The sequence below is a fragment of the Leucoraja erinacea genome, chromosome 29 (genome assembly GCF_028641065.1).
Source record: "Leucoraja erinacea ecotype New England chromosome 29, Leri_hhj_1, whole genome shotgun sequence".
Lineage (NCBI taxonomy): Eukaryota > Metazoa > Chordata > Chondrichthyes > Rajiformes > Rajidae > Leucoraja > Leucoraja erinaceus.
In genome coordinates, this window is record NC_073405.1 from 6,894,198 (window position 1) to 6,911,721 (window position 17,524).

Sequence of the window (17,524 nt, forward strand, 5' to 3'; positions counted from 1 at the left end):
TCTCTGGGGGAAAAAGGACCGGAGATGTTTCAGGTCGGGACCTTTTCAGACTTGAAAGGTCCTCAACCACCTTGGTCGTCCTGCTAGTTTCACTGTTTGCATCCATATATCCCCTCTACCACAGCCAACAATGGACCATTGTGGGCTCCACCTTTCCCTGGTCATGGTTGCCGGCTCTGATTTTCATACCTCTAGTTTCCCTCTCCCCTGCCTCTCCGTCTAAAGAAGGGTTCTGACCCGAAACTCCAAGTTAGTTCATAATTTGGTAAGTTATAAGAGAGTGGAATTAGGCCATTCAGTCCATTAAGTTTGCAACATTTAAGAACCATTTGGACATTCGGAGGGAGAGAGCTGGGGGCAGGGTCAACCTCTGGTTAAGTGATATGTGGATACAGGTGAGGAGGGTTGGTCGGTTTGACAGATGTGGAGACAAAAGGGTGTCAGATACGGAGAGAAGGGGATTGAAATGTGAAGTTAGAGGGAGGTATATAGGTGGAAAGGGGGGGGGGGGGGGGGGGGGCAGGGGGGGGAGGGGGGGGGGGGGGGGGTGGATTCTGTGTACAAAATCACAAGAGGAATAGATCGGGTAGACGCACAGAGTCATTTGCCCAGAACAGGGGAATCGAGGACCAGAGAACACAGGTCAAAGGTGAGTCGAGACAAATTGAAAAATATCCTGAAGGGGTAACGTTTTTACACAAATGGTGGGTATAAGTGTCTGGAACGAGCTGCCGGAGGTGGTAGTTGAGGCAGGTACTATCGCAATGTTTAAGAAACATTTAGACAGATAGGATGGATCTAGAAGGATATGGGCCAAATGCAGGTAGGTGTGACTAGTTTAGATGGGGCATGTTGGTTGGTGTGGGCAAGTTGGGTCGAAGGGCCTGTTTCCATGCTGGGTCACTCTGACGAGGATAGTGGTGAGCATTGGGGATGTGGAGGGGGAATAAGAGGGGGTGTTAATGTTGATGCCATTGGGTTATAAACTACCCGCTGCATGGGGTTAACTGGACTGTGGCTGTACGGAGGGATTTGGGGATTCAGCTGCCGACTGTTTACGGCTTGTTCCCGCCACTGGCCGAGCGGATAGGGGGGATTTCAGGCTCTTCCTGCCCTGGGAATTATCGGTCTCGCGGGCACGTCAGAGACACAGAGCCCACGCGTTGTGGCCATTCTGGGTCCTTCGACGCTCTCTGCAAACTCCTTCCAGAAAATTCCTCAGGTTTCTGGAAACTTCATTAACTGATCGAGGCATTGGCCAAGAGGCGCTGGGCAAAGCAGCCAAGCTCCCAGCTAAACACTCAGGAATCTCTGGCACGGACTGAGGCAGGCTAGGTTTCAGAAAGGTTTCGCAGATGCGCTAGAAGCATTCGATTCACCTCCACTTTCCAACCCATTGCACCATCCTCTTCCTCCTGCGTTCAAATTGCTTCAGATATTAAATATATCCGTTCCTCTACAGTCCAGGACCGGTAAATACAGGAAAAATGTTCCCGATGTTGGGGGAGTCCAGAACCATGGGTCACAGTTTAAGAATAAGGGGTTGGCCATTTTAGGACTGAGCTGAGGAAAAACCTTTTCACCCAGAGAGTTGTGAGTCTCTGTGGGAATTCTCTACCGCAGAAGGCACTGGAGGCCAATTCACTGGATGTTATCAAGAGAGTTAGATTTAGCTCTTATGCCTAATGGAATCAAGGGATATGGGGAAAAAGCAGGAACGGGGTACTAATTTTGGATGATCAGCCATGATCATATTGAATGGCGGTGCTGGCTCGAAGGGCCGAATGGCCTACTGCACCTATTTTACATGTTTCTATGTCCTCCCCCCCCCCCCCCCTGTCTTGGCCCACATTGCATCAAATCTTGCACCGAGTTGAGTTGCGTTTAGTTTATTGTCACGTGCATCGAGGTAAAGTGAAAAGATTTTGTTGCGTGCTAACCAGTCAGCAGAAAGACAATACACGATTACAATCGAGGCATCCACAGTGTACAGATACATGATGAAGGGAATAATGTGAATAACGTTTAGTGCAAGGTAAAGTCCAGTAAAGTCCGATCGAAGATAGTCCGAGGGTCTCCAATGAGGTCTGTAGTAGTTCAGGACTGCTCATCCAGAACCAGGGGCCACACAGTCTTAGAATAAAGGGGAGGCCATTTAAGATTGAGGTGAGAAAAAACGTTTTCACCCAGAGAGTTGTGAATTTGTAGAATTCCCTGCCACAGAGGGCAGTGGAGCCCAAATCACTGGATGGATTTAAGAGAGAGTTAGATAGAGCTCTAGGGGCTAGTGGAGTCAAGGGATATGGGGAGAAGGCAGGCACGGGTTATTGATTGGGGACGATCAGCCATGATCACAATGAATGGTTGTGCTGGCTCGAAGGGCCGAATGGCCTCCTCCTGCACCTATTTTTTATGTTTCTATGTTTCAGCTTTGTGGGTCAGATCTGTAGGTTCTCAAAATTCTGGAGTAACTCAGCGGGCCTGGCAGGATCTCTGGAGAAAAGGAATAGGTGACGTTTCGGGTCAGAACCCTTCTTCAGACTGAGCCAGGGGAGAGGGAAACTAGAGGTATGAAAAGGTTCAGAACAAATCAGAGCCGGCACCGATGACCAGGGCAAGGTGGAGCCCACAATGGTCCGTTGTTGAGTGTAGAAGAGATGATAACGAAGTAATGTATGGATGCGTGCTGTGGAACTAGTAGGGCAATTAGGATGGGGGAGGGGCGGAGAGTAGTGGATGCAAGGGTTACTTAAAATTAGAGAAATCAATATTCATACCCCTGGGTTGTAAGCTGTCCAAGCGAAATATGAGGCGCTGTTCCTCCAATATTCCTCCCATCATCTTGAACACTTCTGACAGTGGAGGAGTCCCAGGGCGGAAAGGTCAGTTTGGGAATGGGAACGGGAGTTAAAATGTTCGGTAACAGGGAGATCTTGTTGGCCAAGGCGGACTGAGCTTGGGTGTTCAGCGAAATGATCGCCCGGTCTGCGCTTGGTCTCACTGATGTACGCCTGGACTCCCAGTGTCTCCCACCCACTGCTCTGACTCTGCGACTGAATCAGTAGTCCGTGTGGAGTGCTGGTAGTGAGGGAAATGTGGCCCCTTAGTCTGAGGAAGGATGTGCTGGTGTTGGAGAGGGTCCAGAGGAGGTTTACGAGAATGATCCCAGGAATGATTGGGTTAACATATGATGAGCGTCTGACGGCACTGGGCCTGCACTCGCTGGAGTTTAGAAGGACGAGAGGGGACCTCATTGCAAACTTACCGATTATAGAAAGACCTGGATAGAGTGAAGGCAGAGAGGAGCAGAGGACACAGCCGCAGAAAAAAAGGACGTACCTTTCGAATGAAGATGGGGAGACATATCTTTAGTCAGATGGTGGTGAATCTACGGAATTCATTGCCACAGACGGCTGTGGAGGCCAAGTCATTGGGTATTTTTCCAGTTTGAGATTGACAGATGCTTGATTAATTGGGGTGTCAGGGGTGATGGGGAGAATGGGGTTGAGAGGTAAAGATAGCTCAGCCACGATTTGAATGGCGGAGTAGACTTGATGGGCCGAATGGCCTAATCCTGCTTCTAGAACGTATGAATTTAGGAAGTAGTCTGCGGAGGATGCTGGTGCCCTTTGCCTTTCCAGGAGGATTACATTAGTGCAGGGGGCAAGGAGGAGGTGACAGTGGGGAGGGGCGAGGCAAGACTGGTACATTGGGAAACGGGACCCAGGAGGGGGATATAGTGAGGCAGGGAGTATCTCTAGAGGACATGGATGGGTAACGTTTCCAGTTGGGACCCTTCTTAATTCACACTGATTGTAGTGCGGGAGGGGGGGGGGGTAAACTGGAAAAGAGGTGGGACTGGGTCAAAGCCCAGTGAGTGATAGGTGGATACAGGTGGATACAGGGGGGGGGGGGTGGGATTAGGTAGGGGTGTAGAAAGGCCACAGATGAAAAGGAGACAAAAATGAGGCACAAGGATGTTACAGATGAGTTCCCCATCTCTGGTTTCCAAACCCTTCCTAACTACAAGGCATGCTGTAGATCGAGAGCATAATGAAAGACTCCTGCCTGAAGTACATCTCCAACTCCAGCCAATGGACAGAATGCCGTCCAGTGTAAACTACACACAATGCTGCAGTAATTCCCTCCAGCACCAATGCATGGTGCCTGCAATCCGCACCATCCATAACATGCACCACTGCGACAAGCTTCCCTCTGCATCTGCAAGTCAAGTCAAGTCAATTTTATTTCTATAGCACATTTCAAAACAACTCTCGTCGACCAAAGTGCTTTAGATCAGTGCAGGTACTGACGTGCTACACACACACACAATGGTACATAGATCTAACAATACATACATAAATACATGCATACAGCGCTCCCTCAGAGGACCTCAAGAAATGCTTGTGAGTAGAAATAGGTTTTAAGTCTAGGCTTAAAGGAGTCGATGGAGGGGGCAGTTCTAATGAGAAGAGGGATGCCGTTTCACAGAGGGATGCTGTTCCACAGTCTAGGGCAGGTGGACCACATGCATGGGACCTCACACAGAGGGTTAGAGGAATGGCATTGACCTGCATTTAGAGTCATAGACTCACACTATACAGTGTGGAAACAGGCTCTTTGGCCCACATGTCCCAGCTACACTCGTCCCGCCTGCCTGCGTTTGGCCCTTATCTATTCCTCTCCTGATTTTATACACCTCTATAAGACCACCCCTCATCCTCCTGCGCTCCAGGGAATAGAATCCCAGCCTGCTCAACCTCTCCCTGCAGCTCAGACCCGCTAGTCCTAGCAACATCCATATCCCTCCAAACCTGTCCTGTCCATGTACCTGTCTAACTGTTTCCTGAACATTGGGATAGTCCCAGCCTCAACTATCTCCCCTGGCAGTTCGTTCCATACACCCACCACCCTATTTGTAAAAAAAAAAAAAAAGCTCCTCATATTCCTATTAAATCTCCCAAACCCCACCCTCTCACCTATGCCTCTCTGGTTCTTGTTTAAGAAGGAACTGCAGATGTTGGAAAAATCGAAGGGAGACAAAAATGCTGGAGAAACTCAGCGGGTGAGGCAGCATCTATGGAGCGAAGGAATAGGTGACGTTTCGGGTCGAGACCCTTCCGGGTCTCGACCCGAAACGTCACCTATTCCTTCTCTCCATAGATGCTGCCTCACCCTCTGAGTTTCTCTCCAGCATTTTTGTCCACCCTCTGGTTCTTGATTCCCCTACTCTGGGTAAAAGACTCGTGCATTTACCCTTATCTAATCCACTCATGATCTTATACACATAATGGTATATACACTTATACACTTATACCTCTTATACACTTATATACACAATTTTAAAAAACACTTCATCCAAGGAATAAACTCCCTGATGCTGTTTTTTTGTTGTTTTTTTAAAAACATTTTTTAACTGAAAAGCAAATTGGAAATAAAACCGTTTTCCAGAAGGAGAGAGATGTGAGCGCCAGCAGCGAAATGAAGGAAGAAGGGGCTGGTGAGATGGGGGGGTCAGGAAACAAGGGGACATTTATGCCACTGTCTCAGACGCACCAAACGTGCGCGCTGGTGTTTTGTTTGGGATTAAAAAGGTATTCAGGGTCGGAGCGCCAGCACATGATGTCACTCCACAGTAGGGTCCATCTGGCGATTAAAAACGCCGGGAGCTCAGGAACAGTAAACATTAGCTGCAAGGGTTGAGAGTGAGAGAAGAGCGGTGGTGATACACAGGGAAGGTGACTGCCTGCCTGCGATCCTGGTTTACCCACACACAGCCTGGGATTTATTCCAACAACCCTCAAAGGCAAAATGATTCTCAGCAGCGTCTTGCTCATCTTTAGTTTGCACCTCAGTTACCGGACCAGCTCCTGCCAACGGACCGGTGGTAAGTAAGATGGGTGATCAATAAATAAGATATTAAACGGGTTCCAATTGTGTACGGTTAACTCTGGATAGTTAGTGTCGAACCTGCCCTTTTTTTTTTTGCCCAACCATTTAAAGGACAAGACGCGGGGACCCTGTCCTAACTAGCACACGGAATCGCGCGAACTTTTTCTGAAACTTTTTCTGAAAGTTTTTCTGAAAGTTTTTCTGAAACTTTTCTAGAGCGCCCAGGAAAATAAAAACTGGTGCCCAGAAATAATCAGAGCGCTACATGGAGACGAGAGAGAGAGGGAGAATGAGAGAGGGGAGAGAGAAGGGGGAGAGAGAAGGGGGGAGAGAGATACTGCAGATGCTGCGATCTTGAGCAAAAACACAAAAGTGCCGGAGGAACTTGGCGAGTCAGGCAGCATCCGTGGAAAGGAATGGACAGGCGACGGACGGATCGATGTGGCGTGAAGAACGGTTCAAAATCTGAAACCTCGTCTGTCCATTCATTCCACAGATGCTTCCTGACCCGCTGAGTTCCTCCAGCACTTTTTATTTTGCGGGTGGTTTTGTATTTTGCAGGGTGTTTCCCGCTGTGGTTAAATTCACCATTATACCCCTCTGTTTGAAGGTTCCAGGTAAATATTCCCCTCACACCAAGAGACCTATAACAATACTATATAGTAAAGAGACTATACTGTAGAGACCCGCGTTCGCTCTTTGGTGAATAACTTTCTTATTTTTAGACACAAGGAACTGCAGATGTTGGAATCTTGAGCAAAACACAAAGTGCTGGAGGAACTCGGGCAGCATCTGTAGAAGAACTCAATGGGTCAGGCAGCATGTGTGGAAGAACTCAGGTCAGGCAGCATCTGTGGAAGAACTCAGTGGGTCAGGTAGCATCTGTGGAAGAACTCAATGGGTCAGGCAGCATCTGTGGAAGAACTTAATGGGTCAGGCAGCATCTGTGGAAGAAATCAATGGGTCAGGCAGCATCTGTGAAGAAAGTGGATCAGTTAGCATCTGTGGAAGAACTCAGTGGGTCAGGCAGCATCTGTGGAAGACCTCAGTGGGGCAGGCAGCATCTGTGGAAGAACTCAATGAGTCAGGCAGCATCTGTGGAAGAACTCATTGGGTCAGGCAGCATCTGTGGAAGAACGCAGCGGGTCAGGCAGCATCTGTGGAAGAACTCAATGGGTCAGGTAGCATCTGTGGAAGACCTCAGTGGGGCAGGCAGCATCTGTGGAAGAACTCAATGAGTCAGGCAGCATCTGTGGAAGAACTCAATGGGTCAGGCAGCATCTGTGGAAGAACTCAATGGGTCAGGCAGCATCAGTGAATAACTCAGTGTGTCAGGCAGCATCTGTGGAAGAACTCAATGGGTCAGGCAGCATCTGTGGTGGGAACTCAGCAGGTCTCTCTGCGTGTGACAATAAAGTAAACTAAATTAGTTTATTGTCACGTGTACAGTGAAAAGCCTTTTTACTGCGTGCCGAACAGTTAGCCGAAAGATTATATATGATTTTACATCTACAGAATACAGATACAAGATCAACGGAATGAAGTTTAGTGCAAGATGACATCAATTAAAGTCCGATTAAAGATAGTCCAAGGATCTCCAAAGAGGTAGATGAGAGGTCAGGACCGCTATAGGATCTTTGGTCAGGACCAAGGCTCCTCTAGTTGTTGATAGGATGATTCAGTTGCTTGATAATAGCTAAACTGTAGCTGATCTATTTGGTAGCTTGCAAAAACAAAGCATTTCACTCTAAAATTACGAGAGGAATAGATTGGGGTGGATGCCCAGCGTGGGGGAATCGAGAACCAGAGGTTTAAGGAGAAGGGAGAAAGATTTTATAGGAATCTGAGGGGTAACTTTTTTCATGCAAAGGGCGGTGGGTGTATGGAACGAGCTGCCGGAGGAGGTAGTTGAGGCAGGGACTATCGCAATGTTAACGGAACATTTAGACGGGTACATTAATAGCACAGGTTTAGAGGGATATGGGCAAATGCAGGCAAGTGGGACTAGTGTAGATGGGACATGCTGGTCGGTGTGGGCAAGTTGGGCTGAAGGGCCTGTTTACGTACACTATGATTCTATGAGTTTGGTACAAGTGGCAAAAATAAATCAAAAACCTACATCACCATCAGTGAAGTTTAAGAAGGAACTGCAGATGCTGGAACAATCGAGGGTAGACAAAACTGCTGGAGAAACTCAGCGGGTGAGGCAGCATCTATGGAGTGAAGGAATGGGTGACGTTTCGGGTCGAAACGTCACCCATTCCTTCGCTCCATAGATGCTGCCTCACCCGTTGAGGTTTACCATCAGTAATCTGTGATACAAGGAGGGAGGGGGGGGGGGGGGGAGAGGTTGTGTGTCGTGACTCTGTGACGGTGCTGGCTGCTGCCATTGCTTAGAGAACGAGTGACCCCTTCGCTTTCTTTAGGAGATTTCAACCACCAAATGCTTTCTCAGATGAAGCTAACAAACCAGGAACTGACAGAAATTAAAGAGCTCCTCAAACAACAGGTAAAGGATCCTCGCCCCAACCCCCGAGTCTGTGCCCCCTCCCCTCCCCTACCCATCCCCAGACCCCAAACCTTAACCCTTTAAGTGACACCCACTGCATCCCTGGCCCCATCTAATGGGCAGTCGTCACAGTTTTTTAAAGTCTTTTGTCCTCCGCCACATCACTAACGCTGCTGCCATTGCCTCACAGGTAAAGGAGACCATCTTTCTGAAGAACACCTTGGCAGAATGTGACTTCTGTGGTGAGTAAACCCCACTGAGATTCAGCAACAACTCTGTAACGCTACAAACTATCGGCGCGGATGGAGAGAGAGAGGAACTTGTGCCGAGCCAGGGCACGGGAGAGTCTGGTCAGGTCTACAGTTTGGGGGCGTGAAGGTCCCTCGTTCCAGTCCCACACTGGGCATCTCAACACCTGATCTTAGCTGATGGTTGATTGTACTGTAGAGGTGTGGGGAGGGGTGGGGTGTGGGAGGGGGGTGGGGCTGGGGGAGGGGTGGGGCTGTGGGAGGGGTGGGGTTCAGGGAGGGGTGGGGCTGGGGGAGGGGTGGGGCTGGGGGAGGGGCTGGGTTTCAGGGAGGGGTGGGGTGGGGCTTAGGGAGGGTTGTTGTGCTAAGGGAGGGGTGGGGCTGGGGGAGGGGTGGGGCTGAGGGAATGCCACCGGAGATAACCATTGGCGAGGGAGTGTTGCTGTGTTTGATCCTGACTTTGGCTGCTGTCCGTACGGAGTTTGCACGTTCGCCCCGTGACCGCGTGGGTTTTCTCCGGGTTTCTTCCCACATTCCAAAGACGTGCAGATTTCAGCCCCCTTAGTGTGTAGGGTAGAACTGTTGTATGTGATCGATGGTCGGCGTGGACTCGGTGCGCCTGGTTCCATGCTGTATCTTTCAAACGATCAAACTAAGCGTGGAAACAGGCCCTTCAGCCCGCCAAGTCCATGCTGACCATCGATCAGCTGCTCACACTTTCACATCCATTCCCTACCCACTGGGGGGCAATTCGCAGAGGCCAATAAACCCGCACGTCTTTGGGCCATGGGAGGAAACCGGTGCACCCGGAACAAACCCACACGGTCATAGGGAGAACGTGCGTGCAAAGTCCACACGGACAGCACCTGTAGTCAGGATCGAACCGGGGACTCTTGGGGATGTGAGGCAGCAGTTCTACCCGCTCTACTGTGCCCACCGTGCACCTGTGGTTCTGGGTGAAGACTCTGTGGAGCCTTTGACGTTTCAGCCCCAGCTCCCCTTTCTCCTTCCTACCCCCAGGCATCCAACGGGAGGGGAAGCAGCCGCCGATCACCGTCTACCCGCTGGTGAAATGCGACCCTAATCCCTGCTACCCCGGTGTGCTGTGCTCGGAGACTGGCAGCGGCTTCCTGTGCGGCCAGTGCCCTACCGGACTCATCGGCAACGGGAGCTATTGTAGTGACATGGACGAGGTGAGGACGGCGGGGGGGACGGGAACAACGTGTGGGGTCAGGAATCCAGGGCCGTTTAGCTGGAGTCAAGCAACAACCCAGCAGAGTGTGTAGGAAGGAACTGCAGATGCTGTGTGTTTACACCCCAGATAGACACAAAATGCTGGAGTAACTCAGCTGGTCAGGCAGCATCTCTGGTGAAAAGGAATAGGGTTGGGACCCTCCTTCAGACTCAACAGTGTTGGGAGGTGAGGGAGGGGGGGGGGTCCTGAGGGGGGAGGGGGGGCATAGGGTGGGGGAGGTGAGCCTTGGGGATAATTTAGGTGCCAGGTCTTCCGTTAATACAGTCATACAGCATGGATACAGACCCTTCTGCCCAGCTCCTCCATGCCCGATCAAACATGCCCTATCTACACTAGTCCCATCTGCCTGCATTTAGCCCATATCCTTCTAAAACCATCCTATCCATGCCCCTGTCCTAGTGTCTATACAATACTTGCCCCAGCTACCTCGTCTGGCAGCTCGTTCCATACACCGACCATCCTCTGTGTGGAAAAAGTTGACCCTCGGGATCCTATTAAATCTTTCCCCACTCATCTTAAATAGATGTCCTCTGGTTTTTGATGCTGAGAAAATGGAGCAGCTGGTCTCGTACACTCTGGAGTTTAGAAGGATGAGAGGAGATCTCATTGAAACATACAAGATTGTTAAGGGCTTGGACACGCTAGAGGCAGGAAACATGTTCCCGATGTTGGGCGAGACCAGAACCAGAGGACACAGTTCAAGAATAAGGAGTAAGCCATTTAGAACGGAGACGAGGAAACACTTTTTCTCACAGAGAGTGGTGAGTCTGTGGAATTCTCTGCCTCAGAGGGCGGTGGAGGCAGGTTCTCTGGATGCTTTCAAGAGAGAGCTAGATAGGGCCCTTAAAAATAGCAGAGTCAGGGGATATGGGTGTTTATGCGTGCTATTTTCGTGATATTTATTTTAGTTGTTTATCTTTTAATATTTTACCTTGTATGTATCGTTAGCTTTTAGAAATGTTTGAATGGTGCACTGACTGGCTGACATTTTTTAATTTCGTTGTACATGGTTCATGTTACAATGACAATAAAGAAACTATTCTATTCTATTCTATGAGGAGAAGGCAGGAACGGGGTACTGATTGGGGATGATCAGCCATGACCACATTGAATGGCGGTGCTGGATCGAAGGGCTGAATGGCCTACTCCTGCACCTACCGTCTATTGTCTATTGTCGATTTCCCTATTCTAGGTAAAAGGCTGTGTAGTAACCCTGACTATTCCGCTCATGATCGTATACACCTCTATAAGATCACCCCTCAGCCTCCTGCACTGAGGAATAAAGTCCCAGCCTGCTCAACCTCTTCCTATCGCTCAGGCCCACATGTCCTGGCTACACCCTCCTTGTAGTAACTCCTGACTGGAGTAAACCTATAGTGAGATTAGATTATTTGATCATTTCTCATACTAACCCGTCAATAGAAATTAAACCCACAAATTAAAAGTGGGCTCGGATTGTTTACACGTTCCTGTTCATCGTTCAACCTTCATCAAAAGTCCTGAGGCAACGTTTTCCATAGTGAGGTTGAAGGGTGTTCAGAGTTATTGACCAAGATTTTGACGTAACTAGAGGACATAGCTTTAAGGTGAGAGGGCCAAAGTCTAATGGAGATGGGCTGTGCTTCACACAAAGGATGGCGGGGGCCTTGAACGGGGCTGTCAGGAGCGGTGGTGGAGGCAAATACAATAGCGGTGTTTCACACACGTTTAGATAGGCACACGGATATAAGTGGTAGGAGCAGAATTAGGCCATTTGGCCCATCAAGTCCACTCCGCCATTCAATCATGGCTGATCTGTCTCTTCCTCCCAACCCCATTCTCCACCCTTCTCCCCATATCCTCTGACACCTGTACTAATCAATAATCTATCTATCTCTGCCTTAAATGTATCCACTGACTTGGCCTCCACAGCCTTCTGGGGCAAAGAATTTCACAGGTTCACCACACTCTCTCTAAAGAAATTCCTCCTCATCTCCTTCCTAATAGAACTTCCTTTTATTCTGAGGCTGTGACTCCAGTCCTGGACTCTCCCACTAGTGGAAAGCTGACAATATGTATGGTGCAGACGCACACTGGGCGGAGGGGCCTGATCCTGTGCTGTACTGTTCAATGTTCTATGTTGATTATTTTCTCCCCCCCCACAGTGCCAGACACAGCCTTGCTTCCCTGGAGTCCGTTGCATCAATAGATCCCCTGGTTTTCAATGCGACCCTTGTCCGAGCGGCTTCAGAGGCCCCAGAATCCAGGGGACAGGGGAGACGTTTGCTCGGACACACAAGCAGGTAAGGAACTTGCGTGAGGGCTGGGCATTGGTGGACCTCGGTGGTGGCAGCCCGACCTCCGTGGCGGTTGGACTGGGCTGTGGGGACAGGTGTGGGTGCGGAGGAGGCGTGGGTGGCAGGTGTGAGGGCTGATTGTGAGTGGATGTGATGCTTGTTCACCTGCGATGGTGACTCGTTCACTTTTATTTTGCAGGTGTGCATGGATATCAACGAGTGTGACAATGGGCGTAATGGTGGCTGTGATCCAAACTCCATCTGCACCAACAACCCGGTGAGTAGGTCACAGATCTGACATGGTCTAGGGGAGGGGGGGGAGGGGTGGAAGGGGGGGAGGTGGAGAGGTGGAGAGGAGATGAGATGTGGGTGGGGTGGAAGGTGTGGGTGGGGGGGGAGTAGGGAAGGGAGGTGTGGGGGGGGGGGGTGGGTGGGTGGGGGGAAGGTGGTGGAAGGGGGGGGGAGGTGTGGGGGGGAAGAGGGTGGGGGTGTGCGGACACTGGGGAGTGAGTGAGTGAGTGAATGCTGTGCTATAAACACGAGTATGTCAAGGCAGGAGATAGACACAAAATGCTGGAGTACCCTGGAGTGAGTCGGGCAGCATCTCATGAGAAAAGGAATTGGCGACGTTTCAGGTTGGACCCCTTCCCCAGTCTGAATAGGTGACTCGAAACGTCACCTATTCTTTTCCTCCAGAGATGCTGCCTGACCCGCTGAGTTACTCCAGCATTTTGTGTGTTTTTTTTGTCTAACCAGCATCTGCAGTTCCTTGCTACACATTTTATGTGAAGACGGGTGTGAGGAATATCGACCTTAGTGGGAGACCGGACACTGGCTAAGGTTTAGATTTATTATAGTCACATGTACCAAGGTACTGTGCAAAACTTCGCTTGAGTGTTATCCAAACCCATCAAATATACCATTCATAGATACAATGAGTTCAAAGTCAAGTACAATAGGTGGAGCAAAGGGCGCAGAATATAGTTCTCAGCATCGTAGCGCATCAGTTCCAGACGCAATGTTCAAAGTCCTCAATGGGGTAGAGGTGAATCGGACAGTACCCCAGCTTTAGACTTTACCTACGTTAGAGATACAGCATGGAAACAGGCCCTTCAGCCCACTGAGTCCACGCCGACCAACAATTAATCACTCTCTGTGGCCACGCTAGCCTCCAAAGATGTAGACACACCCATCTACGTATCACATCCCACCCACAAGCATACAAAAAAAGATACAGCTAGAAATATCTCGACATGGCTAAACTATATGAACAATAACCAACTCAAGCATAAATGGCTCCTACAAGCACTATCCTACACACACTGAGGACAATTTTACAGATTTTACACTAACCTGCAAACCTGTACGCCTTTGGAGTGTGGGAGGGGAAACTGGAGCTCCTGGAGAAAACCCACGCAGGTCCCGTTGATGCTGACTATGGCTGCTGTCTGTACCGAGTTAGTACCGAGTTCTCCCAGTGACCAAGTGAGTGTTCCTCCAGTTTCCACCCACATTCCAAAGACAATAGGCTTTGATAAAAATTGTAAATTGTCCCTAGCGTGTAGGATAGTGCTTGTGTACGGGGATCGCTGGTCGGTGCGGACTCGATGGGCCTGCATCTGCGCTGCATCTCCAAACCAAACTAAACTTGTAACATGAAGATAGACACAAAAAGCTGGAGTAACTCAGCGGGACATGCAGCATCTCAGGAGAGAAGGAATGGGTAACGTTTCGGATGGAGACCTTTCTGGCATACACTGGCATCAGCCAATCTTCACCATCCCGCCTGCAACTGGTCCAAAACACCGCAGCGAGACTCCTGACGGGCACACGAAAAAGGAACCACATCACCCCGATCCTGGCCTCTCTCCACTGGCTCCCTGTGCGGTTCCCTATACATTTCAAGACCCTCCTCTATGTCTACAAAGCCCTCAATGGGCTTGCCCCCTCCTATATTAAAGGTCTTCTCACCCACCACAACCTCCAGGTCCCTCAAATCGGCCGACTTGGGGCTGCTGAATATCCCGCGGTCTAGGCATAAGCTCAGGGGCGACCGCGCCTTTGCGGTTGCAGCTCCTGGACTGTGGAACATCATCCCCCTTCCCATCAGAACTGCCTCCTCCATCGACTACTTTAGGTCAAGACTAAAATCTTATCTATACTCCCAAGCCTTTCCTGGCATCCACTGAGCGAGGGCTATATGTATATATGTATGTACTTTGTTTGTTTATACTATTCTTATAACAAATGTAAAGCACTTTGGCCAACGAGAGTTGTTTTTTAAATGTGCTATATAAATAAATGTGACTTGGCTTGACTTGACTTTCTTCCTACACTTGTAACACCACAGGACCTCTCGTTGCTTTACCCAATTCACACCAAATGTCTATGTTCTGCATGTTAACTGCAAACTGCCTTCCGTTTCCCACAGGGATCTTTCCGCTGTGGGTCTTGTAAGGCCGGGTATGTCAGAGACCGGTTCAGAGGATGCCAACCGGAGAGGAACTGTTCAAACGGAGCCCCAAACCCCTGCCATCAGTTCGCACAATGCATCGTGGCACAGAACGGCCACATCAGCTGTGCGGTAAGGACAGATAATGTAATGTGACGTCAGCTACGCTAGTCCTACCTACCTACCTGCGTTTGGCCCATTTACCCCTAAACCTATCCTATCTGTGTACCTGTCTAAATGCTTCTTAAATGTTGTGATAGCCACCTGCCACATCCATCTCCTCTGGCAGCTCGTTCCATGCACCTACCACCCTTTGTGTAAACACACCTTCCAATTAAATGTCCCCCTTCACCTTAAATCTCTGTCCTCTGATTTTCGATTTCCACTACTCTTGGTAAAAGACTCATTTAACCCACCCCAATAAGGTGCATTTACCCCATCGATTTCTCATGATCTTGTGCACCCCTATAATATTACCCCTCACCCCCCCTGCGCTCCAAAGAATAAAGTCCCAGCCTGCTCAACCTCTCCCTACAGCACAAGCCCCCCAGTCCTGGCAACATCCTCGTAAATCTTCTCTACACCCTTTCCAGCTATCCAAAAGCAGGGTGACCCAAAACTGGACACAGTACTGCAAATGTGGCCTCAGCAAAGTCTTGTACAACTGCAACATGACCTCCCAACCTCTATACTCACCACTCTGACTGATGAAGGCCAAAGTGCCTTCTTGACCCACTTGTGCCACCACCTGATTTTTACTGTTGCTTTTACATCCTGCGTTAAAGTTGAGACATTGACATATAAAATCATAAAAGGACTGGACAAGCTAGATGCAGGAAAAATGTTCCCAATGTGGGGCGAGTCCAGAACCAGGGGCCACACAGTCTAAGAATAATGGGGAGGTCATTTAAGACTGAGGTGAGAAAAAACTTTTTCACCCAGAGAGATGTGAATTTGTGGAATTCCCTGCCACAGAGAGCAGTGGAGGCCAAATCACTGGATGGATTTAAGAGAGAGTTAGATGGAGCTCTAGGGGGCTAGTGGATTCAAGGGATATGGGGAGAAGTCAGGCACGGGTTATTGATTGGGGACGATCAGCCATGATCGCAATGAATGGCGGTGCTGTCTCGAAGGGCCGAATGGCCTCCTCCTGCACCTATTGTCTATGCGTCTATGTTTCTATGATGGCAGTCATCGTTGCTGTTCTCATTGCCGCAGTGTGGAATCGGCTGGGCTGGAAATGGCTACGTCTGTGGACCTGACACGGACATCGACGGCTTTCCTGACACCGCGCTGGACTGCCGCGGCAGAGACTGCAACAAGGTACGGTAGAATATGCCAAGCGCGAGGCGGTGAGATCTGGAGGGGAAAAGCGGGAACGGTAAGTAGAAGGAAGAAATGCATGTACAGGTGAACATTGATTGATGGATGTGCTTATGTTCTACTACTAGGATAACTGTGTGACTGTACCAAACTCTGGGCAGGAAGATGCAGACGGTGATGGGATTGGAGATGCCTGTGACAATGATGCTGATGGAGACGGCATTCTTAACAAAGAGGTTGGTGCTCGATTTAAATGGGCCATCAATGGCTAAACAGAAATATTGGCCATAGGGGGTAGCATTGTGTCAAAATATCACGGTTTAGTTTAGAGATACAGTTAGTAAGCAGGCCCTTCGGCCCACCGAGTCTGCACTGACCAGCGATCCCCGCACATTGACACTATCCTACACACATTAGGGACAATTTACAATTATACCAACCCAATTAACCGACAAACCTGGACGTCTTTGGAGTGTTGGAGGAAAGCAGAGATTCCAGAGCAAACCCACGCAGGTCACGGGGAGAACGTACAAACTCCGTACAGACAAGCACCCGTGGTCAGGATCGAACCCGGATGTCTGGCGCTGTGCCATTATTGGGTTTGAGTCCCTTGGTTTTTTTTTCTCTCCCTCAAATATGTAATTACTGATTCTGTTCCATTCTGTTTTGTAGTTTTTTTGCACAATCCGCGAGCATCGCCACTTTTCATTTCACTGCACATCTCGTATGCGTATGTGACGAATAAACTTGACTTGACTTGACATTCTGGAAATGTGAGCCAATAAACCAAGCAACGGCACGGTGGCGCAGCTGGTAGAGACACTGCCTCTCAGCGCCGGAGACCCGGGTTCGATCCTGACCTCGGGTGCTGTCTGTGTAAAGTTTGCATATTCTTCCCCTGACCGTACGGGTTTCCTCCGGGTGCTCCGGTTTCCTCCCACATCCTAAAAGACGTGTGGGTTTGTAGGTTAATTGGCTTTGTAAATGGCCCAGATTGTGTAGAGCGTGGGGGAGAAAGTGCGATCGATGGCCGGCGTGGACTCGGTGGGCTGAAGTGCCTGTTTCCATAAACCTCTCCCAGGGCAGTACAGACTGAGTCCCGTCTATCCAACGCAACGTTAGACTAAAAGCCTTGCCTGCTCGCTCCGGTAGAAGTGAAAATCCTGGAGCACTATTTCTCCTCAGTATCTGGCATGATATTTATTTATTGGATTTATATTTATAACAGATTATCCAGCTATTATCAGGTTGCCGTGTCGGAGAGCTTTGTACATTTGTTGCCATGTTTCCTACATTACAGCCATTGGCACATTTCACAGGTGATTCATTGGCTGCCAACACCCTTGGATGTGTTGAGTGGAGCTGGAGATATAGCCTTTATTCCACGTAACCCAGTGCAGGCACAGCGATAGGCCATCTACACCACAGTGTCCGTGACAACCATGACCCTGGGGGTGGAGTTGGATTCACGGGAGGTTGGTCTTGGAGGGGAGGATGCCCGTCAAACTGCGGAGCATCTTGGACAATACAGCTCACACTGGTCAACCTGAGGAGCACCTTCAGCGACAG

The 17,524-nt window shown here is 49.6% G+C and overlaps 2 protein-coding genes across 2 annotated transcripts in view; one reads left to right on the plus strand and one right to left on the minus strand.

Annotated features, from left to right (window-relative positions):
* The first annotated feature begins 5,466 nt into the window (after positions 1–5,466).
* Positions 5,467–17,524, plus strand: part of comp (cartilage oligomeric matrix protein) — a 29,528-nt gene continuing 17,470 nt past the window's right edge. The window contains exons 1-9 of the mRNA XM_055658475.1: positions 5,467–5,887; positions 8,319–8,401; positions 8,592–8,643; positions 9,670–9,842; positions 12,049–12,186; positions 12,380–12,457; positions 14,612–14,764; positions 15,851–15,955; positions 16,084–16,191. Of these exons, the coding sequence (XP_055514450.1) occupies positions 5,812–5,887; positions 8,319–8,401; positions 8,592–8,643; positions 9,670–9,842; positions 12,049–12,186; positions 12,380–12,457; positions 14,612–14,764; positions 15,851–15,955; positions 16,084–16,191 (966 nt within the window). The 5' untranslated portion in view covers positions 5,467–5,811. The remainder of the gene's footprint in view (positions 5,888–8,318; positions 8,402–8,591; positions 8,644–9,669; positions 9,843–12,048; positions 12,187–12,379; positions 12,458–14,611; positions 14,765–15,850; positions 15,956–16,083; positions 16,192–17,524) is intronic.
* Positions 14,945–17,524, minus strand: part of LOC129711090 (CREB-regulated transcription coactivator 1-like) — an 80,278-nt gene continuing 77,698 nt past the window's right edge. Inside the window, exon 16 of the transcript XR_008725776.1 lies at positions 14,945–14,959. The gene's annotated coding sequence lies outside the window, so the exon portion shown is untranslated. The remainder of the gene's footprint in view (positions 14,960–17,524) is intronic.